The sequence below is a fragment of the Colletotrichum acutatum genome, assembly GCF_030867785.1.
Source record: "Colletotrichum acutatum strain CBS 112980 chromosome Unknown BDZ83scaffold_35, whole genome shotgun sequence".
In the NCBI taxonomy this organism is placed as follows: Eukaryota; Fungi; Ascomycota; class Sordariomycetes; order Glomerellales; family Glomerellaceae; genus Colletotrichum; species Colletotrichum acutatum.
This window is the reverse complement of record NW_026849029.1, coordinates 26,200-53,529: the sequence shown is the minus strand read 5'-3', so window position 1 is coordinate 53,529 and position 27,330 is coordinate 26,200. Positions and strand designations below refer to the sequence as shown.

The 27,330-nt window shown below is 52.8% G+C and overlaps 5 protein-coding genes across 5 annotated transcripts; 2 read left to right on the top strand and 3 right to left on the bottom strand.

Moving 5' to 3' along the window:
- Positions 1–7,002: 7,002 nt before the first annotated feature.
- On the bottom strand, positions 7,003–8,712 carry BDZ83DRAFT_270862 (zinc-binding dehydrogenase). The gene is made up of 2 exons (XM_060502055.1): positions 8,405–8,712; positions 7,003–8,336 (listed from the first exon to the last, which is right to left on the bottom strand). The coding sequence occupies exons 1-2, from the start codon at positions 8,602–8,604 to the stop codon at positions 7,265–7,267; spliced, it is 1,272 nt and encodes a 423-aa protein (XP_060366121.1). The 5' UTR covers positions 8,605–8,712; the 3' UTR covers positions 7,003–7,264.
- Positions 8,713–10,132: 1,420 nt separating this feature from the next.
- BDZ83DRAFT_575255 (uncharacterized protein) lies at positions 10,133–10,831 on the bottom strand (the record flags this gene model as incomplete). The annotated part of the gene is made up of 1 exon (XM_060504788.1): positions 10,133–10,831. The coding sequence occupies one exon, from the start codon at positions 10,829–10,831 to the stop codon at positions 10,133–10,135; it is 699 nt and encodes a 232-aa protein (XP_060366120.1).
- Positions 10,832–15,703: 4,872 nt separating this feature from the next.
- On the top strand, positions 15,704–16,821 carry BDZ83DRAFT_270851 (uncharacterized protein). Its single transcript, XM_060502054.1, has 2 exons — positions 15,704–16,217; positions 16,523–16,821. Exons 1-2 carry the CDS (start codon positions 15,988–15,990, stop codon positions 16,740–16,742), a joined length of 450 nt encoding a protein of 149 aa, XP_060366119.1. The 5' UTR covers positions 15,704–15,987; the 3' UTR covers positions 16,743–16,821.
- A 3,916-nt stretch (positions 16,822–20,737) lies between these two features.
- Positions 20,738–25,612, bottom strand: BDZ83DRAFT_740284 (WD repeat-containing protein; the record flags this gene model as incomplete). The annotated part of the gene is given in 5 exon segments (XM_060513062.1): positions 20,738–20,784; positions 20,833–23,698; positions 23,732–23,812; positions 23,825–25,202; positions 25,262–25,612. The coding sequence occupies 5 exon segments, from the start codon at positions 25,417–25,419 to the stop codon at positions 20,738–20,740; spliced, it is 4,530 nt and encodes a 1,509-aa protein (XP_060366118.1). The 5' UTR covers positions 25,420–25,612.
- A 260-nt stretch (positions 25,613–25,872) lies between these two features.
- BDZ83DRAFT_697096 (ubiquitin-conjugating enzyme E2 35) lies at positions 25,873–27,314 on the top strand. Its single transcript, XM_060511379.1, has 4 exons — positions 25,873–26,258; positions 26,319–26,407; positions 26,461–26,592; positions 26,659–27,314. Exons 1-4 carry the CDS (start codon positions 26,206–26,208, stop codon positions 26,835–26,837), a joined length of 453 nt encoding a protein of 150 aa, XP_060366117.1. The 5' UTR covers positions 25,873–26,205; the 3' UTR covers positions 26,838–27,314.
- Positions 27,315–27,330: the final 16 nt, after the last annotated feature.

Genomic DNA, 27,330 nt, shown 5'->3' with positions numbered 1-27,330 from the left:
TCTCCACGTTCGAGGCATTCATGTGTCCATTCCTGCCAACGACCGCATCTGACGCTGACCGCAGTCTACGTAGTATGTCGGCGGTGAAATGTCGGGCAGCGGACTTCTGTCCCTCATCGTCTCGGGAATGGCAATTTCCTTGCTCATCATACCACGGCAACGCCGTCGCAAGAAACATTGCAGGAAGAGCGAATACCACTAGCGTTGCGAGCGGGCGTTCGGATTACTACCCACAGAGGTCACAGTACCATCAAAGATCCACAGAAGCGCAACAATGCTCAGGGCCCGGCGGCCCCTCCAATCACGCCAAAGGCACTGCACCCCCCCTTGGACGCGGCACGTATTCGATGACAAGTCCATCTATCCGTACGGAGTATGCTATTAGCATAACCTCGCCGATACTGGCGCATTCCAGAGACACATGGATGTTCCCTTCACATTATAGACAAAAGCTGTCACCGACCACAACGTTTTTCTGCAACGCCATTCCTGCCACGTTAGCTGCCAGCCCAGCGGGAGTTCCACCAGTCAACGCCATAAATGGCGGCCAGCCCGGTTAGCAAGTATTGCCTCATCCGGTATCGTCACGCTTCGGCTCAACGGTGCGGAGCAGCTCGCGGCGATGCTGTCGGCCTGCTCAACCTCTCCATATCGTCTCCAACTCACTGGACAGGATTTGTGCCGGTTGACGCGTGTGCCAGGATCTGATGGTGCCCTGCGTGGAGCCCTTTATCGGCAAAGGAAGACCAGGGGCTTTTTATGGTCCTTTTAAATCTCATTTCGTCCCAGTGGAGCTTCTGCACATTCGGAAACTTCGAGATGTGCAGCATGTCAGTGCGCTCGCATTGCAGGCAGTACACGACTTGTCGGCACCAGGCTGCGCTGCACAGCCAGGGAGGTGCAGGACCGCAGGAATCAGGGGAGGAGACGAACCAGGACTATCTACCCTTGTCCCTCCCTCCTCCGTGTCTCTTTGCAGCCATTCAGAGACGACTGCAGTCCTCGTACCGAACCATTCGTCCCTCCATGAATTGGTCGCGCGAATCCTTGCAAGCCACGCCGCTCCCAGACTCTAGAGCCAACCCTGAAAATTGACGACATTCGTTCAAAGTCACGTTTGTCAAACCATTTGAGCCATGTAATCGACTCAAATTTGACTTCACATCAAGTTGTTCCTGCGCTCTCGAACTAAATGCTCAAGCTACATTCGACTAAACATCGAGTGTCGAGCGGTTGCCCATAATCGGCTCATAAGCAAAGGCGTATCTCGAGATCTCTTCGGAACGCCTTCGTCTTCAGCCACCCCTGTTTGCCGTTGTCCAAATGCCTGAGAGCGAGGCCTTCGTGACGTCAAGCATATCTTGAGAAACCATGTCTAAACATGAATCTGCCTGCGCTTCTATGGCCCTGACGAACGCATAGTGCATGATCGAGAAACAACTTGTCAGCATACGGCAAATTGATTCGCACAACATCTCCCAAAGATCGGCCAAATGTGAATATCTCGACCGCTCATGATAGCAATTTATCAGTCAGAGCGAGCCTGGTCAAGCTCCCGACGTTTTCTGTTCGACAGACGTCAGTCGACAACTTGGACGTGGTAATCGATAGAACTTACGTATATTGAAATGTGGTGGATATTTTGGAAAGCAAACGTGAATACCCCTCTGTCATATAACCAGCCTCGGATGTGGTGAATGACCGGGGATGCGGTCTGGCACCATGAATGTGTACCGGTCTTCATCTGTTTCCAGTGAGTATACCTACTCTCGCGACGACTACGTCAGCGTCTTGAAACCATGGCAACTGCCCTGAGGATCTTGCACATGTCTCGGCCAACACTGTGTCTGCGAGACGGCCTCCACGAGGTATTTCAGACATTCACCAATATTCTACGAGTGCCACATGCGTGCAGTCCTTCACATAACGCGATACGGACGTTGGCGGAGTGACAACTTGCCTCCAGGCAAAGCCAACAATAGCCGTCTGAGACAATTCGACCGTTTATGGGGTGTTGGTCTATTTGCTTTCTTATTTTGAACATCTCGCGCGGGAGCTCGAAAGGGACGCGGCCATATGGGTCCCGTCCCCCGTTTTCCTAATCGTTCATGCAATGCCATGTTGGCAAGCATGCGGATATCGACTCTAGTCTCCGCGGGCATGCTCGCATGTCTCAGAAAGCTTTTGGGTAAGTAGGTAGGTTTCGGGACGTTGCGGCGGTTATCTTGGACGGAACCGACTCACCGCCTCCATTGAATCACGACTCAAGACTCACCTTCACCGCCCGAAGGCGCAGCCGCGCGGCGTCTAGGCCGGTCTTTGGATTACCAACGAACTTCAGGCGGTAAAGTTAGTTACGGAGTTGTTTTGTTGGAGCGGACGAGATATTTGGCTTCGCCCAAGGGATTCACCGCACTACGTGCTTTACCACGGTTCCAACACGTTTAGAGCTGTTGGGATGGACACGAAAGGATTATTACATGGTTGAGGTGTATGCTCTTTGGCATTGCGATTGCCTATCTCGTAGATGTCGAGAAAAAGTAGTAAAGTTGGTATCGTGAAGGCCGGCATCAATAAGAGGCCGTGTTTCATTGTTTTGTATATCAACTACTCATACTGCTGGCCTCGCTATGGAACTCTGATGTTAAGGTGTGAGGCGGCTCATAGTATTAACCGAGAAGAAGACAGAAGCTAAATTTCACATGGAAGAGACGCTGCATCTACACGCCTGAGAGTCTAAATGATACTCATAGTAAGGCGCACGACTTGAGAGCATATACCTCACAAGAAGACGGACGGCCCTCGAGATGCTCTATTACTTAGATCCTCTCGACTGACAAGTCCATGGCTGAATCAAACCAAGACCCTGGTCGCGGAAGTCCAAACATATCAAGCCCTCATTGATTATGCTTCACTCCGCCTTGCACAACTAGCACTGCTCACATCCCCTCAATGCACACAGAACGGTGAATTCCGTGACCTCAACTTGACGTTATCCGCAATCTGAGCAGGGAAAGCGCGTAGCAAAGACAGTTCAAAGAAAATCGCGTCCGACTTCCTGGCCAGAACACCCCGGTCATGCAAAATCCCACCAGCCGGTCGGATGGAACTCAACCACTCAAACCCGCCGCCATTCTCCGCCGTTGAAGAGCATCAGCAGGCTCCAGGCTCCCCCCCCCCCCCCTTGACACGTTTGCTATCCTACCGAATGAGGTTTAGAAAGGATGAGAAAGTAGGAATGGAGAGAGCGATGGAAAGCAAACCCGTGGATACTTCCCCCTTTGCAACTTCCCCCTGCATCATGCAGTGGTATCGGCGACAGGCATCATTCCACTATATTTATAGGCCATGCGGACAGGTCCAAGGCGCGTGAAAGAGAGAGAGAGAGAGAGGAGATGCAAGGTTTCGACGCCGGTGCCGTTCAGGGAATAATTTCGGGGTGGTATTTTTCCTTGGCATGGCTATCCATGCCGGTTCTGGATTGAGGTCTCCAAAGCATGGGACAAGGTTGGGCAAGCAAGCAAAAGCTGCCGTAAACCTGGCATAGCCTGGGCACTCTCCTCACACACACACACTCTCTCTCTCTCTCTTTCTCCAATCTCCACGTGGGGGCGCATTTTTGCCCTTTCTCCTCTACGAATGCACCAGTATCCCGACTGCTGTCTCGATGAAGCAAGTCTCCGGGATAAAGCTATTTTATCAACCTGCCGCCAGGGCCTGGGGGTTTGAGAACCGTCCCGCCGTTGGATCCGTTGGGGAATGACCCGGCACCAAACCTTGTGAAAGGATTCATTGGAAGTGGAAACGGGCTTGGGTTCTTCGTAAATACCCAGTGGTACCTTATTCGAGAAGACTCGGGGCGAGCCTATAACCATAGGACGTAGGTACCTATAGCAGAGGGAGCACTATTGAAACCCTTGATGGGCAGAAAGCCATATGTGTGGAACAGTCCCGGTTCGGGTAACCAGGACTGCGACCTCTTCGGCGCGGAGAGGGCGGCGCACGCGGTTGACAATGACACCTCGATGTGTGTCGATGCTACTCTACGTCAATGGAAGGACTGGAGGGAATATCTCCCTCCATGCCTCCGTACGAAGTGGTAGAGAATCCGCGCTAGAGAGAGGAGAGAGCTCGAGCTGGAGAAGCACAAGTGAACAGGGACCCGGGAGTCGGGGGGGAAGGATTGGGAAGAGGCGGCAGGGGAGGTAGGAGGGAACTGTAAGGTGGGCACTGGGCAGGAAGTTTGCTTGGGTGCTTGGGAGGGGAGGAGACATGGAAAAAAGGGGTCCTGGGGCCATTCTTGGGGCGAGGTTGAGGCCTGGTCGGCGGTGAGGTGACGATGACATGGGGGACGACGCGGTTCGTGGTTCTTTGGGCGGGGCAGAGCGACGCGTCTGACTGGGTCCCTGGCTGGGTCGAGAGACGCGTCTGGGTTTTGGAAGGTGAGTATGGCGACTATTTGCGAAATGTGTGTTGAGATGGTCCATGGTTTGGGTTGAGAAGAGAAAGAAGAGAAAAGGTGAAGAATTCGGGAAAAGTCTGCAGACAAGAAAATGAGTTGCTACTTTGCTTTCGAGGAAAAGCTGTAGATTTGCCAGGTTATACATCGTGACAACCGGTACTTGGTGTTGAAGCTCTAAAGTCTTGTTTGCCGACTCGGACACTATCTGAGCCTTGACAACGTTCGAGTTGCAAAGAATTCTATCACGGTTTTGATGCTACTTTCCGACGTTTCTCCCGCGCTGGGCGATTTGACGAACGTCTTTAACGCCATGCCCGTGATGAAGTTCCCATTGATGAATGTTGATCAGGGACGACGTGTTTGCTCTGTTGTCGTAGATGATCCTGGGCGAATCTCCCGTTTCCATGTTCACGAGGGCCAAGATCTAGTTAGCGTGTTAGTGAATGACCTCTTTACTGGGCTGCTAGATGTACTGCTCGCTGGATTCGTGCAGCTGCAGACTACATCTCTCGTGGCTCATCATACAAAGCGGTCTTGTGTTTGTGGCTGTCTTCAAGGACAAGAGTTCTCCAGGGGAAAATTTCCCCTTGGTACTGAAGCCAGACGAAACGCTGGTTTGCAGACTTGTCGGAGAATCTCTCGTATCACATAATGAGCGTCACATACTGCGTGATGTTGGCGTTGAAAACGGCTCTGACGATTGCTAAATCGACAATATCCTTCAACGCATTGCCTCCCATGGCTCCTATCAAGATCGCTGCTCGCAATCCTCTGCGTTTAGAGCAGTCGATGATAACATGTTCTACTTTCAGATGGCGCAGACGACCCATCCGATTCGCATCAATGCCAAATCAGCTGCGATAATCCTTGGCCGACTCTAATCACTCGCTGCCAGTGCTCCCCAAACTCTTTTCCTTACGTCCCACGTCGTGCTTCTGGTTTCAATCAGTCCTCCACGACGGCACATTATCGTAACTATTGAAGACTTCCCACTCTCTGCTCAGTTGCTGTCATCGTCGCGGAGTGTTCCGGCCTGGTCCCCCTGGCTGGTACATTCCGTCTACTCTGCTCGATAGCCAGTAGTCCTTTCGCCGCTCTGGCCCGCATCGTGATTCTAAAGGCCTCTTTCTCTTGGGTGTCGTGTGCTGTTTGCAATAAGAGTAATTGGATGAGCAATGATACATAGCTGAGGGCCAGGCTTAACGACGGGAGTGGTGCCCGCATCTTAAAGTGTTTCTGGGCCCCGGAGACGAGAGTTTCCCGGTCGAAGATGGTCTCCTGAGGATTGCTCAGTCTGATATCACTGAAACGAGCGAGTGATTGGGACAAGAAAAATCGTCATCGATACTCATTTGATGCAGTTTCGAAGTAACCATCTATCAATGTTGGACTTCAGGACTACCACCCACAGTCGTCATAAGCATGAGATTACTGCAGATGAAGCCTGCTTGATTCCAACACACTAGAGGTACTAGTAGGTATTTGAATAAGAGCTCTGGGTACTTGGTATTGTGGAATTACGTGGAACCAAGCATCTGTCCACTTCGTGAAGCTGAAGAGCCTTTCTCTGTATGTTCAAGTGTCGCGGCTGTACCGAGTAAACAATCCACACGATACTTGGTTGACTAACGCAGCTGAGTCTACCTCAAGCTTCTGGGCTCTCCGTAAAAACTTCTACATGCGCGAGTTTCATCACTTTATCTTCAATGAGAACATCATCATCCGCAAAAGCTCAAGCAAAAGTGGTTCCTCTACATTCGGAGTAAACATCTACGTCCCGCCACCCCGGAAATCAAAACATTGCCAGATGGGATGGAATCATTACTGGAGTAGAGTTACTGATACTAGCCCAAGTATTGATTCAGATGTCGGCCACTGTGGGTCGAATCTGACTAGTCGTGGCTTGAAAGTGCCAATAGGCTGTTCTTTAGTTACGCGGACAATCAACATCTTGACCAGGGAACTTGCAAAGTATAGATTATTACCTAGAGCCCAAGTTGAGATATTCCCGAGCATGGAAAATCGTCTCGTCGTCTTTACTGCCCTTTTCACCGTCTCCTGCGTATAGTTCCATCAACGATGATCCCCCTTTCGCGCCTAGACTGACGGCAAGTACTGAGAAGAGTTGGTTTGGATATTTCATATACTCGCACATCACATCATATCGTGAACATCCATTGACACCACCCAGACCCTGTGAAAGGTTCAAAGGGACACAAGTTCCATACGTGAGGTTCAATTTTTCATAGAGCATGATACCTTCCGTCTAGATATCAAGAGTTACACTGTACAGAGAAATATCAATGTGGGCTCTGCTCATCAGAAGATATTCCCAGGAGCGCTCGGCTGTCTCCTTGAACCAGAGCAGTCGTATAAGTCACCAGGAAGAAGGACAGAGCACCAAAGCGCTGTAAACTTCAAGGGAAACCATCTGTCTTGTTCGCTACCGACAGAGTGATGTTTATAGCCGCAGGCCCAAGAGCGAAAACTGGCTGTAAGCACAGATACCTTCGTCTCTTGCACCATTCCAGTAACATCACGTATTTCAAGTCCCAGATTTAAAGAAATGATAACGACACTCAAGGCTTTGAGCTGTGAGCGTGGATCGTCAGATGTGCTTCACTGAGCGTCTCCGGTCGTGAGCCATGTCTTGTCTCAAGCTAACTATTCGCATGATATACCTCTGACGGAAGACCACCACCTGTCATACAGGCTGCATCTACAGTCTCTGTCCCATATCCTACACCACCACACCCGCCTCTATAAACACAACCTCATCCTTCAGCAGCTACACATGACCTCTCACGTCTCCCCAAAAACGAAAACCCCCTTGCCCTTCCTAAACCCACCAAGCGTCCCCTGAACGGCACTCTGCAAAACCCCCTCCTCAGTACCCCAGCTCCAAGGAACCTCCTCAACAGGCACATCCCTAAACCTACCCTCTCTAATCATCCCCAAGACATCCTCAATCGCAAACTTTCTTCCCGTGGGGTCCCTCTCGTTCCACTTACTCAACCAGAACCCGACGAACCTGATATCCTTGAAGATCAACAACCCCGTAGGCAACATGACGGGCTGCCTCGCCATCCCACCATACGAAACCATCGTCCCGCTCTCCCCCAAACTCCTTGCCACCGCTGTCGCGGATTTCCCGCCCACGCAGTTCAGCCCGAGCCCGACCTGCTCCCTCCCGCCCCTCGTCAGCTCCGCAAGCCGATCGCGCCACTCCCTCGCCAGAAACTCCTTCTCCGTCACCACGACGGTGGCGCCCAACCCCGTCAATTCCTCCTTCAACGCCTCCGTCTCCTCGGGCGTCTCCCGCTCCCGGATGACGTTGATACTTCTCAACCCCCACAACTTCCCTAGTTGCACCGCCGCGCGTCCGACACCGCTATTCGCACCATTCTGAATAAACCACCCGCCACTCCCCGGATCAAGAGCCTTCATACCACCATCCGCGCCCGCACGAATCTCCCCCGGTCCATACGTTCTCAAAATCCGGTACGCCGTGCAGGGGTTCACGCTGACCGTCGCAACCTGCGTAGGCGTCAACCCTTCCTTGCTAACCTTCATCACATCCTTCGCCTCAGCAACAGCATGCGTGCGCCACGTCCCGAACGAGCTGGCGTTGGGAATCACCCAGTCGCCCTTGCTCAGCCCGGAATCCTTGGATCCAACCGACACGACCTCGAAGACGCCCTCGTTTCCGGGAATCGCAGAGGGTTCGGGGGTGCCGATGAGTTGCGTAAAGGGGGGTTTGGCGCCGTACGTGCCCTGGATGGTGTTGATGTCGGCCGGGTTGATGGGAGCCGCGAGGGCGCGGAGGAGGACGGCGGAGGAGGGGATCGAGGGGGAGATGGAGTGTGTGTGTAGTCTGTTTTCGCAAGCGTTAGTTTTTGTCTTTATTCGTTTGAACGGTGGGTAAGAAGGCCGACTACGTACTGTAAAACATCGCTGGGCTCGCCCTCCTTGGAGAACACGAGCGCCTTGGCCTGGGTATACCCATACGGACCGGACTTGTATCGTCGCGCAACACGGGGGAGGTACTGCGCCGCGGCCTGTCGGCCCGCAGCCGGTCGCAGCGCCGAGGTCAGCGGCCGAAGCGCCGTCGTCGCGGTGTTTGTGCGCAAGCTTGCTGCCATATTTGGAAATGTGTGCTTGTGTTAATTGAAAACAGCAAGTCGGCAATTGGCACAATGACACAGAGTGGTGGTTGTGGGAAAGTGACGGTTGGAAAAAACCGTAGCTCCAAGCTTCAGGTCCCGGCTCTGGCTCGGCAAACGGGCGACCGGTAGCTGGAGCTCCTTCTCACAATGACGTCCACAGGTCCCTCTCACTGCGGCCGACGAATCAGCCCACTAGCGCCGTCCCCTGGGTTGGAATGTGCACGCCGCACATGCCGCACAGGAAAGGGGAGGTGGTCCCGCCGTTTCCGCGATTGGCTCGAGCTTCCCACCGCCACACAACAGCTCCGGCAAAAGAGACGGACGCGGCACGCCGTCCAGGGCATCGAAACCTGAACGGCGGCGGCTCCGGGTATTCAACGGACTCACGGGGAACACGGTAGTGTACGACCGATCGTCTGGCATGACGCTATACCGCACAGGTACAAGCGAGTTTCGAGTGGACAGTCGAGAACGCATGGTGACATGTTCTAGCGATCTGCTTTGCTGCAGCATCGTTCTCCAGCAGAAAAAAACTAGCCATGGCCTTGCTAGGCTCTTCTGCGCGCTAAAACAACCCGCAGATGCAAGCCTCTCGCCACATGATGTGTTCAAGAGGCCATAGCGTCAGGTTCGGATGACGCGGGGTCCATCTGCCATCATCTTCTTTTCTCAACGAGTTCGCTTCGTTGCGTTAGTCCTTACAAGCCGACTGATATTCTCACCCATCCAAAACGTAGCGAACACCAATGTAGGTCGTAAAATATAGTCTCTATTACTGCTGCGGTTGCCACATAAGCACCAGCGGCATCAGGATGCACTTGGCCAACTGCTCCGTGATATGGCGTTTCCAGCCATTGTGGCTAAGCCCAAAGCATCTTTGCCAATTGATAGTTGCATACTGTCTCGTGCCATGTGAAAGCTGACGCGAGCTCGAGTTGTTCCTCGTTCCTCCATCGGTCGTCAGCCTCGCCACCGTTTCTTAACCCCCACAAGCTTTCCATCAAACCCGTAAACATCAACATGTACATTAGAAGGTAAGTCATAGAGTAGGAAAGGGTTTGACCAATAAGCCCGCAAGGAAAAGAGATTCGGGATTCATGGTGCCTGTATCTCCCAGACAGCGCAATGAGATGAAGAGAAACACACAAAACAAACAAAGGGTAAACAACGTATGTCAGAATGAGCCCGCGGCGCGAGCTGGGTATCTTGCATAACTTCTTCCAATCTTGCCTCCGCTCCTTTTCACATATGCTCCGTTCCATCTCCGCCTCTTCGTCCCCCAGCTCTGGCTCGAAATGAAGTTCAACTTGAAGAAAACGCTAGGAAATCGTATTGGTGCATCCGCTCGGATTCGGTCGTTCGCTCGTCGGCGCATATAAGGTGGTTCTGTTTTTCTTTTTTCTTTCGCATTCGACAAAGAAGCCGGTTCCCGACTCCAAAAACCGGCAGCTTTGTAGATATTAGTCATGACTAGTGTCGGAATTTGTCCGCATCTAGTCAGTAATTATTTGATATTCTTGAATAAATCGTCTCCAAGACTGCCCCCGTCTCCTACGTCCAGCCTGGCCTGGAGGGCGCTTAGCTCGGGGATCATGGGCGGCGGAGGTCCTTGAACCTGAGGTGCCTGTGCCTGTGCCTGTGGCTGAGGGATCTGAGGCTTGCTTTGCGTTTGGCTGCTTGTCTCGCTGACGTTGGGGTGCTCGTAGACGACACTGGACCGTTTTTGTGGCGGGGAGGATTCGCTGGTCCTCAGCCTCTTGAACCAGCCGCTGCTTCGCTTCGATTTCTTCTCGTCGATGATGCTGCCTTGACTACGGCTCATGGGACGGTTGTGGGCGGACTGGGTTTCGCCTTCTGCATATGCTTGGTTCAGTAATGTCCGGCTGAAGAGACGACGGATGCTGCCTTGTCTGCTTGACGCTGCTGGAGAGAGTGGTGTGTCATCCGAGAATCCTTTCGTACCATTGGTGGTGGCAGGCGAGCCTGGCACTGCTGCCGTATGACCATTTGTCTTGTTCTCGACCTTTTCCTTGACGGCGGACCCGGAGTCCTTGGTTTCGCTCACACGCGGGGTCTGGGGAGGCGTGGGGACCTCCTGGACGGGGCTGGGGAGCGGCGGGGGGATGTTGGTTCCCTCGGTCAAGGAGCCGAACTTGAAGTCCAGCTTGGGGAGCTCAAATCGTTTCGAACCGGTGGAGGGCATGGTGGGCGATGGTGCGGATCAGAAGGTTTGTGTCATCAATTGACTTTGTTGATGCAAAGGCGAGGTTGGGCCAGGATGGGTCCGTTTGAAAGGCGAGGTTTGCAAATGGCAATTGCAGGATCCGCCAGCAGCCAGCTCGACAAACGAACGCGTGACAGGCAGTGTGTGCGGTTCGCTCCGTGGCGTGTGTCGTTGTACGGAGCAGCAGGGGGAGTCGAATCGGACCCAGTGCGAGTGCGGGTTGTGGTTTGGTGGGAGAGCGTGGACGTGGTGGACGAGAAGGGAGCGAGTGCAACGTATGAGAGTCTGGGAGGAGTGGTATCCGTAGGGAGGGATCCGCTGATCTGGTGGATTTTGTATGGAAAATGGAGCCGAATTGTGAACGGTTCTGAGAGAGTGAATGTCGAGGTTGGTGACAGGACGGGCAGCATGCAGGGTATGCTTCAGGGCGAGATTGGGTATTTGTCTTGTGCGGTGGCGCACGAAGGAGCAGGCGGAATGGTGGACAGGCGATGCAGTGTACAGTACCAGGTACTCGTATAAATGCAGGGTTCGCAGTACGGAGTACGAAGTAGGTAAGGTAGTGTACGGAGTAAGTTGGTAGGTGGTGCAGCAGGTTCGGGCTATGTATCGCCGCCGTGCTGGGATTCGAACTGGGTCTCTAGGTATCGGTACCACGAGGTTGAAGATGGTCGAATCGAGCCACGATGGTGTTTGAGTTGGCTTTGAATCGTAGCCATAGGCTGAGCAGTAGTGAGGGCGAAGGCTGAAAAGTCTTGGGCAAATTGAGACGGCACAAACAGCGGCGCTGGCTCTACTTGAAGTCGAATCGAGTTGGGCTCCAAGGACGTGGGGAGCTGCAGTGGCCAGAGACGAAACGACACGAGACGGCGATTGAGAAAGAAAGTAGGCCCAAGAGAGAAAGAGAGGCCCGGGGACGGTGGAGTAGAAGAATGGAACGGCAAGTCGGGGGTCAAATGGGAATTGAATGGGCAGTCTTAGACAGTAGAGTGAGGTGGACGATTGCCTTTGGTTCGTTGCCTTTGCTCGCCCGGTGCTTCTTCTGCTTGGTGCTGGCGTGGGCGTTGGATGGCGGGATTGTGCAATGGGATTGGACTGCTCGTCCAGTTCGGCTGGGCTGGATGGGTGAATGGATGGATAGGTTGGATTGGATTTGAGATGTCCTGCAGGGGTCCAGCACTTTGCGTGTTTGTCAGTGACCAGGACTGCCAGGTCGTTCCCCGACGGGTGGGATGGCGTCGCACTCACCCTGGGGCCCCTAGAGGTGTCCGGGTACGCAAGTGCGGTCGTGTGACAAGGATGTGCCTGCCAACTCGGTGTCTTCGTCTTTTCTTCCGCTGTTCCTTTTTATTTATTTTTTCTATCGTCTGCCTCAGCCTCGAGTGATCAAAGTCCGCACGAAGCAGAATTGCGGATCATTCCACGCATTGTATGGAGAGATCGATCCCCTTTGCTTTTCTTCTTCTGCTGCTCCCTTGGAGTTTCCCTCATAGTCATAGACTCATAGATAACTGAACCCCGGAGCCCCATTGCTTCAGGTTGGTGTTCTGATCTTTTCGGGAAGCAACCTGAACCTGGCATTCCGCATTGCTGGGATGGCAGTTTGAGATGGCAGATTGAGGCGCCGGGCTGGACCTTTATCAACATCTGTGCCCCCCATTCTGGATAGCTCTGGCACTCTCCTTGTTTACGTACTTGGTACATAAGACAGACGTCCGTCCTTCCAACCGTGCGAAGATTGACCTCATTACGGCAGGCAAGAAAAAGTGAAGAGCACAGGTGCAGCTTGTCAGCTTTCAACCTAACCCAAGGTACCTTAAGGTAAGGTAGGCAAAAGACGAAAACGGGGACCGAGAGCCCATGTGAAAGATACCTAGAAGTCTGGTGGCACTGACATTGACAATTGCACTTGCGCCTGCCTGCCTGCCTGCCTGCCTTTTCTAATGCACCAACCGTGCCTGCCTCTCTCTTTCTTTTCCTTCCGCGGCAACATCTACTGCCCGTGGGAATTGCCCGTCACGCCCGTCCGTCCCTTCCCCTCCTCCACCGCGCTCCCCCAGCTAGGTTGGATGCCACTGCCTGCTGCATGAACATGGCTTACCTAAGTGCATATTTCCCGACGTGCAACACGTAATCTTAGAGTTCGCATTATCGACTTCTCCAATCCCCAAACGTTGTTACCTTATTTTCCACTGCAAATTCATCTCATTCGACTAGACATCAAACATTCAGCATGATCGGCGCTGTCTCCCGAGTCACAGAGCCTGTCATTGGCAGCAGGGGCTTTCTTTGCTCTTCCACATCAGCCCACTAGGTGATTTGGAACTGCAAGCTCTCAACTGTCCATACGAATACCTGCCTTAGTGCCGACTGTGCCATGCTCTCGACTGTGCCGCCCATGGTTGTCACACTCTTGCCCTCAACGCTGCGGCAAAGACGAGGAAAGCTTGGCTTCACAGCCACTGATATGCAAGAGAAACACGATCCAAGATGCACCAAGTCGACGCCTGCAGGAAATTGTCCGTGAACCTGCACTAGCACAACTTGCACCACACCCTCTTAGCTGCACTACACTCTGCACACGGCTGCACACCATACATATCACGACCAAGGTCTGCTGAATGCATATCGGCGCGTCTCAACAGCTTTGCCTGGCACGCAGTAATCCCATCCGCTACTCCCTTCTACTCTGATACGACCTGCAGATTTACAGCGCCCACATCGGATTGTCATCTACACGAGCATTCCTCGGAACAACACCACAGTCATTTGCTAAACATTTGCGTTCCTCTATCTCGACTTTGCTGGGTCCAGCAAATGTTCAACCATCACACCATGTCTTCCAAGTTTTCTCTTCTTCGGGCCATTTCTGACTCCCATGTCCACGCCGCGCGCCGCCTAATACCATGATTCGGGTCCGTTCCTGAGCTAGCAGATCACATCCAACCAGCTCCGCCAACAGGATATCCCCTTCTCTCTACCATCCTGGCAATCCGGTCACGACCCGGCCTCCGTTTGAAGCTCCATGCCTTCCCTACAGAGACAAGATCCCGTCTCAATTAGTCCGGTGTGCTCGACGGTCCGGCAGACCAAGCAAACGCTCAAGGAGCCGTTGCGCCGAGCCGTATCGCCAATGATCCCGTTTCAGCAGTCGAAGTCAACCGGGGTTCATCTGCCGCAAATGGGGGCACTCAAGGGAAACTGCATTACAGCTCGCCGCCTTTTCCTACAAACGTCAAACGCCCCCCTCCGCCATCCCGCTTCTGATCCGGTTTTCAGCCTTTGGTCCAGCGAGGCCGCCTACGGATACCGTTGACGGCATGGCTATTCGGCTAGCTATCGGGATTTTTTTTTCATGTGGCGATCGTTGCAAGGCTTAAGACGGCAATGCTATTCAAATTTCATGCGACAGTCACGACCATGGTGCGAGAAAGATCGTCATCCAGCACGAGTCAACGACACCCGTAAACTATTACCTTACGCGATGCTGACTGGCCACTCTACCCTAACCCAGTCTCACGTACGGTCATTTATCGCGTTTTCGACTTCTCGGTCAAGCGAGAAACATTGGATTCCCAAACGGGAAACCGGCTCCATTCCGAATCTCCTCGCATGCAGGCAGGCCGCTAGCACCAATCCCCACGACCATAGCCCACGATCCTTGATCCTTGAGCGCGTGGTGGTCCCTGGCCGCCCCCATCCAACGGAGAAACCAGACCAGGCAACCCCTATTTCGCGTTTTCCCGTCTTCTCCTCTTCCAAGATTCAAAGGTCCCGCGCACAAGAAGCTTTTTCTGCTCTAGTCCGAGACCAGGGCCAAGAGGTTAGAATTGGGCGAGAAAATTTGAGCTTTCCCACTTGATCGTATATCTGTATCGTGGCTTATCATATGGAAAGTGCCTATCAGGGATACGAGCCGTTTCATGCAGCCCACTCCAAGAGCCTGGCACGCATCGCGAGGCAAGAGAATTCGTCCCCGCTGCCTGGGTCTGCAAGCAAGGGCGTTGAAACATTTCATGGAAATACATTCCCTTTTGCCGGTACGGACATCCAGGTACCTCAGGCTTTTGTTTCCTGCAGGCTGCATCGGCCGCGCTTAGGTATCGTCAAAACATGACCTTCTTATCATGGGACTATCGTGGGATCCCTGAATTCTGGCTATGTCAACCTCTTTGGGTCTTTTCAATATCCGATTCTTCGCAAGCAGACGAGCAACGATGTCACACCGTTGTCCACTCTGGCTAGAAATTGTCAGAGCGTTTGCGCCGAACGTGGCTCCGGCGCGCTCATAGACCCAGAAACGATCAGGCATAACCCCATTTCTCCTACCCTGGTTCGAACGGTGCTCGCGCATCGTGGTTCGCACATCACCCGGCGTTAGCAGTCGGACACGGAGCCCAAGAAAAACCCAGTTGCACAAAAAAGAGAATAAAAAAACTCCCGCTGACTCGATCGCGAGCTGCCCGCTGCTAATTTCACGATTACACGTGACGGCGGCGGCGGGGCATTTCTCGGAACGGTGGGAGTTCGGAACCTCGCCCCAGCCGGAGGAGCAGAGAACATCCATGGACGAGGAAGTATACGGACTCTCACCGAAGTCCGAACCTCAGACCCTTTTGCCGTCATGGGCCCGAGTTGCACGTTGGCATCGCACTGGCCATCGGCGGACCGGCACGGAACCTAGCGGACGACACTTGGTCTCCGAAACACGGAGGCAAAGCTGGCTATACGCTAATTCTCCATGGTGTTGTTCGCGGCCCAATGCACAAGTGTCAGCACTTTTACCTGCAAGACGCTTTGCATCAATGCGAACAAAGAGCTGTGGCCTCAAAAACACAAGCGCCGCTCGTTGCTTGCTGTACATGATTTCAGGTACGGCGGAACTTGGAGGCCATGCCGCAAGAGGCTGCAGTCAAGCTCCAGACCATGGTTCTATACGCTAGCACAACAGATGGAGAACGCAACTACCCCAAGACGCAAGATGCACATTGGATTTTCTCTTCTGCAGAGAAAGAAAACGATCCGGAAAAACTCACACCTCCGCACATGAGCAGTCGGAGGGGAGATTGGGTCAGGACACTCTGGTCTACTGTCATTGCAATAACTTTTGTCATCACAATAAGTCTTTGCAGTTGATGCCGTGGGAATCAAGGCAACGACTCACATCTGCACGAATATTGAATGTGGGTTGTGGTGGCTGCCGCTTGGGCTTCTGCAAGGCAACTTCACCCTCACGATACCCTCTATCTTTCACATACGACCATACCCATTGGAAAACTCGGGATCCCGTCCGCTCTCCCATAGATAAGCCAATGAGGGCTGGATTAGTAGTTGGGTCGGTGACGACCAGCGAATACCTGGTGTTGTATGTCTTTTGTCTTTTGTGAGTGCTGCTGCTGCTTTTGGTGTTGGAGGTGGGCGACGTGAGGGATTGGTTTGGCAAAGCGGATCTCGGAAGTTGGGGCGTGACGGGCCACGTGAAAAGAAAGGCTTGGTTCGGGATGAGATGAACGGGGAGATGTGGTAAGAACCCGGCCTGCGCCATGCCGACTGTTGTATTTGTTTGCGTGTATACTGGTGCGCCTCAACTGCCTACCCGGGGACCTCAATTGCACGGCTTGGTGGTAGACCCAGTCCTCAACCAGACTCTGACGTGCATAGATATCAAAGACGTGGCTTCGAGTGTTACAATGAACTTGGGCTTGCGGGCTCGTGGTCGTGGTTTAGGCATGGTGCAAGAATAGGTCGAAGATGTCCTGGTCATAGGGTTGCAGAGGAGACGGCAGCCTCGACGAAAACGGTTTGCAGAAATGAGAGCTTCCATCACAGATCCAAGTATTTCGGAGTCCGCCCCTGTTGCAAAGAATTCAGTGTCCCTTCAATTTGTTGACGAGATGGTTTATATAGCATTACCGGGTCCATGGGGCTTGATCTCACCGTGGCGCTTGATGTCCCTAGGTCTGCTTCCTGGTGCCGTGAGGTGTATCATATATTATCGTAGTCAATAGGCTCTATACAAGAACCTCTGAATTCGGTATCGGTCTAGATTACCATGATTGTAAGCGACCTCCGATGTGTCGACCTTTGTGCGCCATTGGAGAGACACGGTGAGGTTTTTTCACGACCATCGCCCACGTCCTGTCCCTATGCCATGTTGCCTTGGAAATGAGACTTGGTAACCATCTGAAGAAAGTAAGGGGCGTTCTCTTTTTCATACTATGGAGTCCGTAACTCTTTTTACCCCTACAGACTTATTCCCTTCTGTCCGTCTTATATATATAGGCACCGAGAAACGAAGCCTCGGAATAGGAGAAGGTAAGTAAGTCTCCTCAACTGCCCAACCCATCGTCATCACCACGTTTGTCTCAAAACACCAAAAAAATGCTTCATAAGCACTAAATCTCAATACCAATCAATAGAATATAATAAGATTAAAACAATGAACAAAAATTATCTCTAGAAAAACTCACCTAAAAGTTCGGGCTCAGGGTGTTGAACACTGGCCCTGTGAAAACCCCACCCCCCTAGGGGAATTTTCTGCTCGGTATTTTACCGCTAGGCTAAGGCGTTCCCGGGCGTCCCCGGGGCTGGTGGAAGTGAGGGAGGGGAAGTTGTAGATAAAGGGTCTGATGGGTGGAGGGTGGGCGGTGTGGTGGCGGTTTGGCTATCCAGGTGGCTGAGGTGGGTGAGTGGGTGGTGATTCAGGTCCTCGAGTGCGGCTTCAACCGTCTCACTTGGTTCTTTCCTTTTTTTCGCTGGACGTAACCACTCTGAACTTGAAGAAGGTGAATTGAACTATATCATTTTCATCCCGTGGTCGCTGCTTTCCTTCCTTTTTGCTTCGACGATGACCCTGTTTTTGCTTCTTACCTAGGTCTTATCCCTTTTTGCCCTCAAGCAAGTCAGAACCCAGGAAATGTCAGTGTCTGATTCCGTGTCTACTTCCATGCGTCTGAAATCATATGGGAGGTAGACCGTCACAGTAACTCGGAGTCATCACGGAAATTATCATATACGCACACGAGGGATGAACAGCTGCCAAGGTACTTGCTCGCCTTGGTTGTCCGCGTTCAATACACGCAATCCATCGATGAGCAATGAACAGGTGACATAAATTCATATAGAAAGACCACTACTACACGTATCTATGAAAATATGAGAAAATCCTCACTGAGAAACACTTGGGAAATGATTCTACTGCCGAATGAGCCCAACATCACACATTGGGCTTCCAGTCCAGGATTACAATTTACAAGACCTTACCGCGGCTACTCTTCCCAAAGTACCCTCCGCCGTTCGAAGAAGATCTCGGAACTTCTGTTCACAAAGATGGCTCAGTTACTGACGTGTAAGTTGGATAGCACCCGGAAGGAAGCCGTGGTGATCGCTATACAGCCAGATACCTCCGTTTTGAATCAATTGAAGGAATAATAACAGCATCGTACCGGTCAGGTAAGTTAAATCAAGTGTCAATGTAAGATGATCATATACAAAAGGTACCTAGCATAGGCGTAAAGAGGACACAACCGCTGCGCTCGACCATCCCCATCTCCAATCGCATTCTCCTGTCGTCAACGACCGGTCCTCTGATTGGCCCGCAGACACCTGACAAGGGTAAATCAAGGTGGGGCCCCACCCGCTCTCGCACCCTGGAGGTTGGAATACCTCGATAGGCAGCCAGCCAACCCGACATTCCAATTAAATCTTACCTTTGGATATCTCGGGCGACCTTGAATGATAGTCCATCAGACTTTCCCTTTCCTTATCTGTTTTTCTCTCTCCCCTATTCGTCAACACCCCCTTCTCGCACTGCGTCAGGCAACCTACGACATGGAGAGTCTCCTTCCAGATCATCGTCATCGACAAGGTAAACACAATCGCCCTTTCGTATGCTACATCGGACTCCTTGCCCTTTGAAATGAGAAGTTCGAGGCAGATTTTTTCGGAGAAGGAGCAGAACACCGGTTTTCCACAGAAAGCCCTCCAGCTCGCCGGAACCCGAGAAGTGGGCCAAGGAAAACCATCCCAGCTTTCAAGACGGCTGCTCCCGCCACAGAGAAGAAAGAGGGTATTGATGACCGCAGAGTCTGTGGCCTCCTATCTCCTCCATCCTTGTCTCATGTTGGCACCGAAGATGGAAACCGGGAGGCCTGTGAGTGGGCTCTTCATGGGAGTTGCCTGACGGTCCTAAGTGCAGCCTAGATCGTTTTGACCTCATCGACTCTTTATTTTCTCTTTTTGGACGTGCGTCTATCGCTATGACAAGATAACTAGGTACGCTGATGCCCTCTCTCCTTTTGTACCGTCATCCTCCCCCTCCTCTTTATTTCTGTTTTCACGACCACTCTCTCTACCTTCTTCGGAAAAGGTCTTGCACCCCCCCCCCCCCAAAAAAATAAAGCACAGGTCGGGATCGTAGGGGGGGTGCCTGAATACATGTCTTCTCGCTTTCCATCACCTGGGGCAACTCTACACAATCACTCGGACAATGACGAAATCTTCACATACACACAAGGGACAGTGGGCCACTTTGCCTGGGGTTACTGGCATGACGTGCAGAAGAATACTGAGCCTACAACTTTGCACTGGGGGAGAACCACATCCTACAGGGCTTCATGTCACTTGGGACATCTTAGAGATGATGGCGTGGGAAATTGTATCGGGTTGCCGAAGCCTTGCTCGCGTGGTGATCGTCGTGGGTGCCTCGACAGTCCAAACCTCTGACACCACAGTGCACCGCCGCGCATCCATTCACGAGACGGTGCTGAGCAAGCGAAATTGACCTTGGCTCAAACTTTGGTGTGAGACCACCATTGAAAAGGTGGCTCACAAGACTAGCGGCCATTGAGAGGGACAGTGATGATCATTAGCCCTTGCAGGTCTACATTCTGAGTCCTAAGAAAAAGACAAGCAAACATGGATGGAAAACAAGATTTAGGAAGGAAAAGGTGAACTATGCTTGACATGATGGTCTGGTGTTGAAGAAGAAGAGAGATAGAAGAAGAGTCTTGGGAGGGCAGACGTATTTATATATTCCTTGAACTAGAGACCGTCACCCATCAGGAACGTATTCGGCTGAAGCAGACATGTCTTTTGTTTTCCATGTGCGCTCAGTCTGCTGGTCTCCTCCCTATGAATTTTGAGTACGATAGATATGGTGACCGAGCAAGACATGATGCCCCGATAACTGTGGATTTTGACGGTATATCGGCGTGTTTTGGAGTCAATGTGACCCCAATTCATTGCCATTCCAATGCCTCAAAGGAATTCAAATTTCAAGATAATCACAAGTATGGAATCGCCAATTCACCAAAATCATTGGCCCTGTATGTCTCCTGATGCCAGCCACTGTAGACGCTCAATCCTCAGAGCAAAGAGGTGGCGTAATCTGGCCATGAATAGATATAAAGATTCATAAAAATTACTATACAGTAACACTTTAAAATGCAGGACCTGCAAGAATATCGTGATTCTTACATCTTAAGCTTCTGGGCAAGAGTCCCTTTTACTGCTGTTGAGAAGAGTCGAAGGTGAACCAGCCTATATTCCATCATATCTCAGGCCATGTGTAGCTGTACCCTGGACACCTACGTACCCAGTCAGGAATACCATCAACAATCTGCCAATGTCACGCGCCCTACGGACGGACCATCCTGAGGGCCAAAAGTCTTTTAAAGTGTTCTGATCTGACCGGTTCGATTCCCGTATCCTTTACAATGAATCTTGGCTAGGCGACCAGCACATTATCTCAGGGCTTGCCCGTTTCGAGGTCACGGTCTGAACAAGACTTGGAGAAATTCTCTCTTTAAAAGCATCTTGGTATTCGTACATACACGCATCGCTCACAACAATAGTACAAAAATCCACTAGAATCATACATCCAAATCATTTCGCATTCCTCCAAGTCCCGCCAGCAGCCCCGTTCCCGCTGCCTAGTCCAGAACCAGGTCCAACCCCAGCTCCGGGATGGCCACCCCTACCCTTTCTCAAACTAGATGCGCGGGACCAAGCAGCCGCGGTATCGCCCGCAGACTTCTTAAGCCTGTTCCCCAGACTGATCCGCGCGGCACTCATAACCGCACCGCTACCCGCCCCTCCCCCTTGCATCCGGCTAGGGATCCCCGCGGAACTCGCCACGCTTTCCCAATCACCCCTCTCGACCTCCTCGTCATCCGGCTCCTCGATCGCGGGCGGCGGCAGCACGAAACCACGGCCCATGACGCCCCCCGAAGGAGCAGAAGAAACGCCCGCGGTGGGCTGTGTTCCCTTCCTCAGCGCGCCCATCATGGCAGCCCACGACTCGACCTGCCCGCTCGACGCTTCTTCTATGCAGTTGCACTCGTCGCCAGCAGGACACGTTACCTCGCCGGCGGCATGCCACTCCGCGAGACAAGCCTCGTGGAAGGCGCAGCCGCAGCCTAGACACGGCGGGTACAGTGCGTCGACAGGCTCGCGACAGTATACGCAAAGGAGCTGGTACTGCGGGCGACGGCAGCGATCACATGCACCGACGGCGCCGCCGGAGCGAGTCGCGGAGGCGGAGGTGTATTTCAGAGGCTCGAGCTGGGTCTCGTGGACGCGGCATACACCGGTAACGTCGAGACCGCGGCCCGAGGCAATGAGAGCTTGGAGCTGCTCCTTCTTTCCGAGAAGGATTGGGGAGGTGTTATGGGGTTGCTGCTGGTGATGCTGAGTCTGATGGCTCTGATGCTGTTGGTCGTGGTGATGCTGCTGGATTGTTGTCGAAGTATCGGCAATACTGTAGGTGTCGTGGAAATCGTCAATCGAGCCAGTCCCCTGGCCTTGCTGAAGCACGTTGAACTTCATGATCTCCAGACGGGCTAGAGGCTGGTTCCACATTTGTAGAATCTCGGCGTAGACATAGCGATACGTGGCGTACATGTCAGCGCGGTTCGCCTCTAGAAGCGGCGTCGTCATCCATCCGTCGTCATCGAAGATGGTCTGGTCCTCCATATGGACAAATACTCCGATAGGTACCATGGAGAACAGGTCGTCGCGGTATACCTCGTCGTCCGAGAGAGAGGTGCGAGCCGTGCCCGAGTCGCCCATGATGGTGGAGCCACCCCAAGTGACAGCACCGGGTGCACTAGGGGCGAGGGTACTCAATATCGTCTCTGCTGGACTGGGTCTCTTACGACCATGGTTAGGCGGTGACGATGCTGCGGTTGTTGTTCCCGTCGCGACACCGCTGAAAGGTCGAGGAAAGTTGATAGCGAAGCTCGACGTTAGGCCCGAATTGGCTCTCGACAGCGTCCTTCCACTGGGCGACGTGGAGAGACTTGGCGTTTGATCACCCTCTCCAAGGTATTCCTTACCCCTGGGTGGCGGTGTCTCGCCGCACGAGTAAGAGTTTGAGCCTGGGTCGCCAGTCCAAAGCATTTCTTCAGCGGAACCTTGTGACCCAGAGTATCGAATTGGCGTGTGCAATGTTCTAGGTGTGGTGATGGCCGAATTTGTCTGACTCCTGCCGTTATAAGTCCAAAGCGACGCATCTGTGGGGAAGTAGTCGAGTGAAAATGCTGGAGTCTTCATCGGCAGCGGTGTATCTGGCTGCGTGAGGTGCGATTCGGCGTAGGCAACACTGTCTTCGGTGAATGCTTCACTAAAGATGCAGGACAACATAGCAAGCATCTGGATATCTGCAGTCTTCTCAAAGTAATCAAAGAGATCGCTGATGAAATCCCTCGCTAGCGGATGATTGCCCCACTTCACTCTCCCGTTGAAGTCAGCAGTGTCTTTGCCGTTGATCGTCTTGGTAACCGGCGACCCCTCGTGGCGGAATCGCGCAAGAGCGTCTCTGGCTATAATCAGGATGGAGTTTTGGTGACGGTCCATGTTTGACAATTCCAGTGGAATATCTCGGCGGAGAATCAACGAGAGGTAGCGCCAGACATCCACCAAATCTTGGCAGCCATGCTTCTCTGCGACCTGGGCATTATGCTCGCAGACCTCAGCACCATCCCCAAATATAGCATAGTCTTCGGCGAATTCCTTCTTCGCAGGGAGAATATCCGATAAGTCGTGGAGGGAGACGACGTTCTTTGACTTTGCGCCTGGTCGCCTTCTAAGCGATCCTGTGCCGGTTCCGGTTCCAACTCCCGTGCCGCCACCGCTTGATCGAACAGAGCGATTGTCACTCCAAGTTCGCTTGAAACGATGTCGGGGCTGATACCATAGGCTCATCTTATTGATAGATGTTGATTCCGAGTCACTCGAAGAGGATGAACCAGTGGAGACGTCAGAATCGGACTGCTCGTCTGTAGCGGACATCTCGTCGTTGCCATATCGCTTTCCGGGCGGCGAATCATGTGCAAGACGTCCAAAGCCGGCGAATACAGGCTCCCCTTTTGACCTCTCCCGCATGGGTTCTGCCGGCGTAAATAACAGTGCCCTTGCCTTTTCTTCCTTGGTTGGGAAGAAGCACACCAGCCTCCCGTCATTGGAAAACCGGGCGCCGCAGAACCGTGGCAAGGGCGGAATTGTAGGTCTATTGTTTGGTGCCAAAGTGCTGTCAGCCTCTGCGTTCGGAGGCAATTCTTGCGACATAGATGCCGAACCGCCGGCCGGAATATCGTTCTCGTCTTCGCTAGAGCTCTCGGAGCCAAGTCCGTCTAAAGGATCGTCAAGATCCTTCACATTTTTGAAGAAATTCGTGCTCGCCGCCAGGTCGATCTCGCCCAACAGATAAGAAAAAGCAACATCCAGGCAATTCTGCTTTCGCTCCAGAAATTGTTGGCAGAGCTCATGAATTTCGTGCTCGATCTTTTTATGCGTCTTGTCCGACATGAAGCCAGTCTTCTCAATGTAAAATCTTGGTGCTTTGGCCTTAGGATAATTAGATGGTATGTCGACTGTAACTTTGATGAAGATTGGGTCGCCGTTGGCGCCCCATGGGCCGTTGAGAGATGCATTGAGCGTTAAGTTATCCATGTCGATGTGCTCCCACTTGACCTTCGGCAGCTGCATGCTGATGCGGAGGAACTCCTCTTGGATAGTCTCTGGTTCTCCCCACTTGTCATCGTCCATGTAACCTGGGCTAAACATGCTGGAGTCCTTTGAATCTGCCCTTCTAGGGCTGTCTGTAGATGTCTTGCGCTTGTTCATCATGATTCCCTTCATCCAGCCGATATGTGCCTGGCTACGATCCATCTCTCTGGAGGTGCTTTTGGCTTTCATTGATGAGCCCTTCCAAGCCGCACCAAGTTTGGAGTAGGTTGTCGGCCCAGACCGCATACCCATAGTCAGAGCACTCTGACGGTATTGCGCGCTGTTGCGGGGATCGCTCATTGTGGCACTCCTCCTGTCTCGGCTGACTGTGTCCTCAACCGTTCGGAAAGTTTTGTAGGCAGCGCCTTTGCGTGTGAGGACGACATTCTTGTTGGCCGCCATCCCCTTGACATATCCCACAGACTCGAGAATAGATGGGTCGACTTGCTGCAGGCGCAGCTCATTGTCCTCTCCCCAAGACACAAGCTGGAAGTCTCTGTTATCTAGCGCATCTTCGGTGATGCTCCCTCTACTTCTCCACAAGAACTCCTTGGCCTTGTGGTTGCCGTGGCCAGGGAAAACCGCTACTGGCTCAGTCGGCCCTTCCTCAGGATCCTTGGGAGGTGTTCGCCAGTCGTACAGGTACAGGTCGCCTGGTTCGTTCTGAGGCATCGCAAGGAGCCCCTGGCCAAAGGGGGTATGACGAGCGCGCCACACCGGGAACTCGGTACGTATAACGCGATCCGGGACATCTTGGTCGCTCGCATAGTCCCAAAACTTAATGTGCTTATCCAAAGAGCAAGTGACAATCTTGGTAGACGTGGTCCGGTTCCAATCGATCCCGTAGATCTTTGAGGTGTGTGCGCCGATTGATTTCAGGGGCTCACTTGGTCGTCTCTCGTCCCAAATGTGCAACCACCTGTCGTGAGATGAAGCTAGAATGTGCGGGTCTTGACGGTTGTACTTGACTTGCGTGGCGCCGGCAAACCAATCGCAAAAAGTAAGGACAGGCTGTCTCGGGCGTCTGAGATCCCAGCAGTGGACGTAACCATCGACAGCACACGAAGCGAGCTGGTCGGGGTGGTGGGCGGACCAGTTGATGTCGGTGATGGCTCTGCTGTGGCCTTGGAGTGAATGCTCAATGGCCCCCGATGTCGAGTCATCTCTCAAGTTTAGGTTCCAGACAAGCGCGCGATGGTTGGCAGTGGACACGACCCAGTAGTCACGAACTGCAAAGGGCGACCATTGGACATCGGTGACAAGCCAAGGGGAGCCATGACTGCTAAGTCGGCGAGGAGGATTGTAAGGTGAGTCCAAATCAATGATGGATAAACCTTCGGGTCTGATGGACGTGTCAGCTGGGGCCCAGTGGCTCGGAAGCCTCACGATAAGTTGACTCACGATGCTAAGGCAACATCCCTCTGAGAAGGAGCTATCGTCGCCGATCCTACTAGACCAGCGACGTGAATCGTTCCGTCCGCATCAAAGCTCTCACTGTCGAAGGCTGACTTGATCGGCTTGCCCTTCTTCGGCGCATCAAGCTGGTCAAAGTGCGGCATGATGGCGGTTTTGGCTCAGATGAGAGAGATGCCTCAGAAAGGCATCTGTAGGCGCTATGTCTTTGCCATGATCCGATGGCACGCGACAATGGGAGAGTCCTTCCACAGTCTAGACTGCTCTGACAGTTGCTCTTTGACTGATAAGATGTCCTGATTGGATGAAGTATCGCAACTTGATATTGAGGGTCTTTAGTTGAGGCTCAGAGGCCGATGCACGCGACGGGATCAGGTGCATCCATCGCTAAGCATCCTGGGCGGACGCTTGTGGATGGACGGGACCCACAATGGCGATGATGTACCTTCGAGCAGCAAGTCTGCAGCTGTGTACTTACTCCCCGCCAGGACATTAAGGCCAATGATAGCTCTTGAATACCACCACCAGTCTCCACTCTTTCACTGTTATCGGGACAGCGTCCAGCCAGGCCTGGAGTGTGTCATGCTTCTGGTCCCTCCCGCGGGGCAATTCCAAGCAAGGCTTTCCCAAGCACATGCCCACCATACCCAAAGGTTGCCTTTCGAAACACTCCACCAATTCCGGCTACTCGTCACCTTCGTCGCCGCCGCTCCAAACCGATATCCCGAGCATCCGATAGCGATTTCGTTTGCGGCCTTTCTTCCTAACTCGGCGAGTCGAAATCAAGGAAGCTCCATCTGGTTCACCACTCGCTTAACCCCGCCATCGATCCATCAGCTCTTGGCCCTGAACTTCGGTTTCCAGAGGAAGCTCAGACACCATTCCTTTTCTGCCTCACCCTCGAACAATCTCCAGAGCGTTTGTCGCCCAGCATGGCTTTGCCTAAGCGTATTGTCAAGGAGACGGAGCGTCTCATGGCTGAGCCGTAGGTCTCCTGTCCAACTAGCGACATCTCGATATTCTGCTAACAAAGACCGTTTCAAAGGGTACCCGGAATCAGTGCCGTCCCTCACGAGGACAACCTCCGCTACTTTGATGTCGAGATTCACGGACCTACACAATCTCCGTACGAAGGTGCGCAATACATCCACAGCAACTTGACTGCAAAGAACTAATAGGTGTCACAGGCGGCGTCTTCAAGCTCGAGCTCTTCCTTCCCGACGACTACCCCATGACTCCCCCTAAGATTCGCTTCCTTACCAAGATCTTCCACCCCAATGTCGACAAGCTGGGCCGTATCTGCCTCGATGTTCTGAAGAGTGAGTAGCGGTATATGAACAATGAAGTTTTGGCGCAGGATGGCTGACAAAGAAACCTTCATTTAGACAACTGGTCCCCTGCCCTCCAGATCCGCACTATTCTACTCTCAATCCAGGCCCTCCTCGGTGCTCCCAACCCCGATGACCCCCTCGCCGCCGACGTCGCGAAGAGCTGGAAGGAGGACGAGCAGGCCGCCATCGCGACGGCCAAAGAATGGACCACGAAATTCGCTGTGCCCAAATAGAGGAGGAAACACTGGACGAAGAGGGAGGCTTTGCTGCGCTTTGAAAGAAAAGGCAGACGACGGCGCGTGGAGGAACAGCTACAGCAGGCGCCAATGCAAACACACTTTCCCTAGACCGAGTTTTAGGCGGATGCTGCAGAGACGATACAGCCCTCCTGCTGTCTTTGACTTTGTAGAATGGGGGCTGATTTGGACGTTTCAGGACCTGGAGTTGCAATCTTGAGATATGGCATTGCGGTCAGCTTTTCTGGTTTCACGGGAGGACCCATGCATTATGCCTTTACGACTTTCAACAATGAGAAGGATTTCTTTCATCGCAGGATGCAGTTGTGAGATTAGTGCGCGTGACCTGACTTCAGGCCGAAACAACCTGTTTGGCTACAAGTCTTGACGAAGAAAATATGTCCCCTTAGCCGCATGTCGACAAAATCGGTTGACGAAGCACTTCCCTTCTCCGGATTGAGAGACACAATGACCAAGTAATAGTTCAAGT

Bases quoted from the DNA above. Each gene is read 5' to 3' on its own strand.
- BDZ83DRAFT_270851 (XM_060502054.1), top strand. From the start codon at position 15,988: ATGCCGTGGGAATCAAGGCAACGACTCACATCTGCACGAATATTGAAT. The intron at 16,218-16,522 runs GTATGTCTTTTG...TAGATATCAAAG, and splicing joins ACCAGCGAATACCTGGTGTT to ACGTGGCTTCGAGTGTTACA.
- BDZ83DRAFT_697096 (XM_060511379.1), top strand. From the start codon at position 26,206: ATGGCTTTGCCTAAGCGTATTGTCAAGGAGACGGAGCGTCTCATGGCT. The intron at 26,259-26,318 runs GTAGGTCTCCTG...ACCGTTTCAAAG, and splicing joins GAGCGTCTCATGGCTGAGCC to GGTACCCGGAATCAGTGCCG. The intron at 26,408-26,460 runs GTGCGCAATACA...TAGGTGTCACAG, and splicing joins TACACAATCTCCGTACGAAG to GCGGCGTCTTCAAGCTCGAG.
- BDZ83DRAFT_270862 (XM_060502055.1), bottom strand. From the start codon at position 8,604: ATGGCAGCAAGCTTGCGCACAAACACCGCGACGACGGCGCTTCGGCCG. The intron at 8,337-8,404 runs GTACGTAGTCGG...TTGCGAAAACAG, and splicing joins GAGCCCAGCGATGTTTTACA to ACTACACACACACTCCATCT.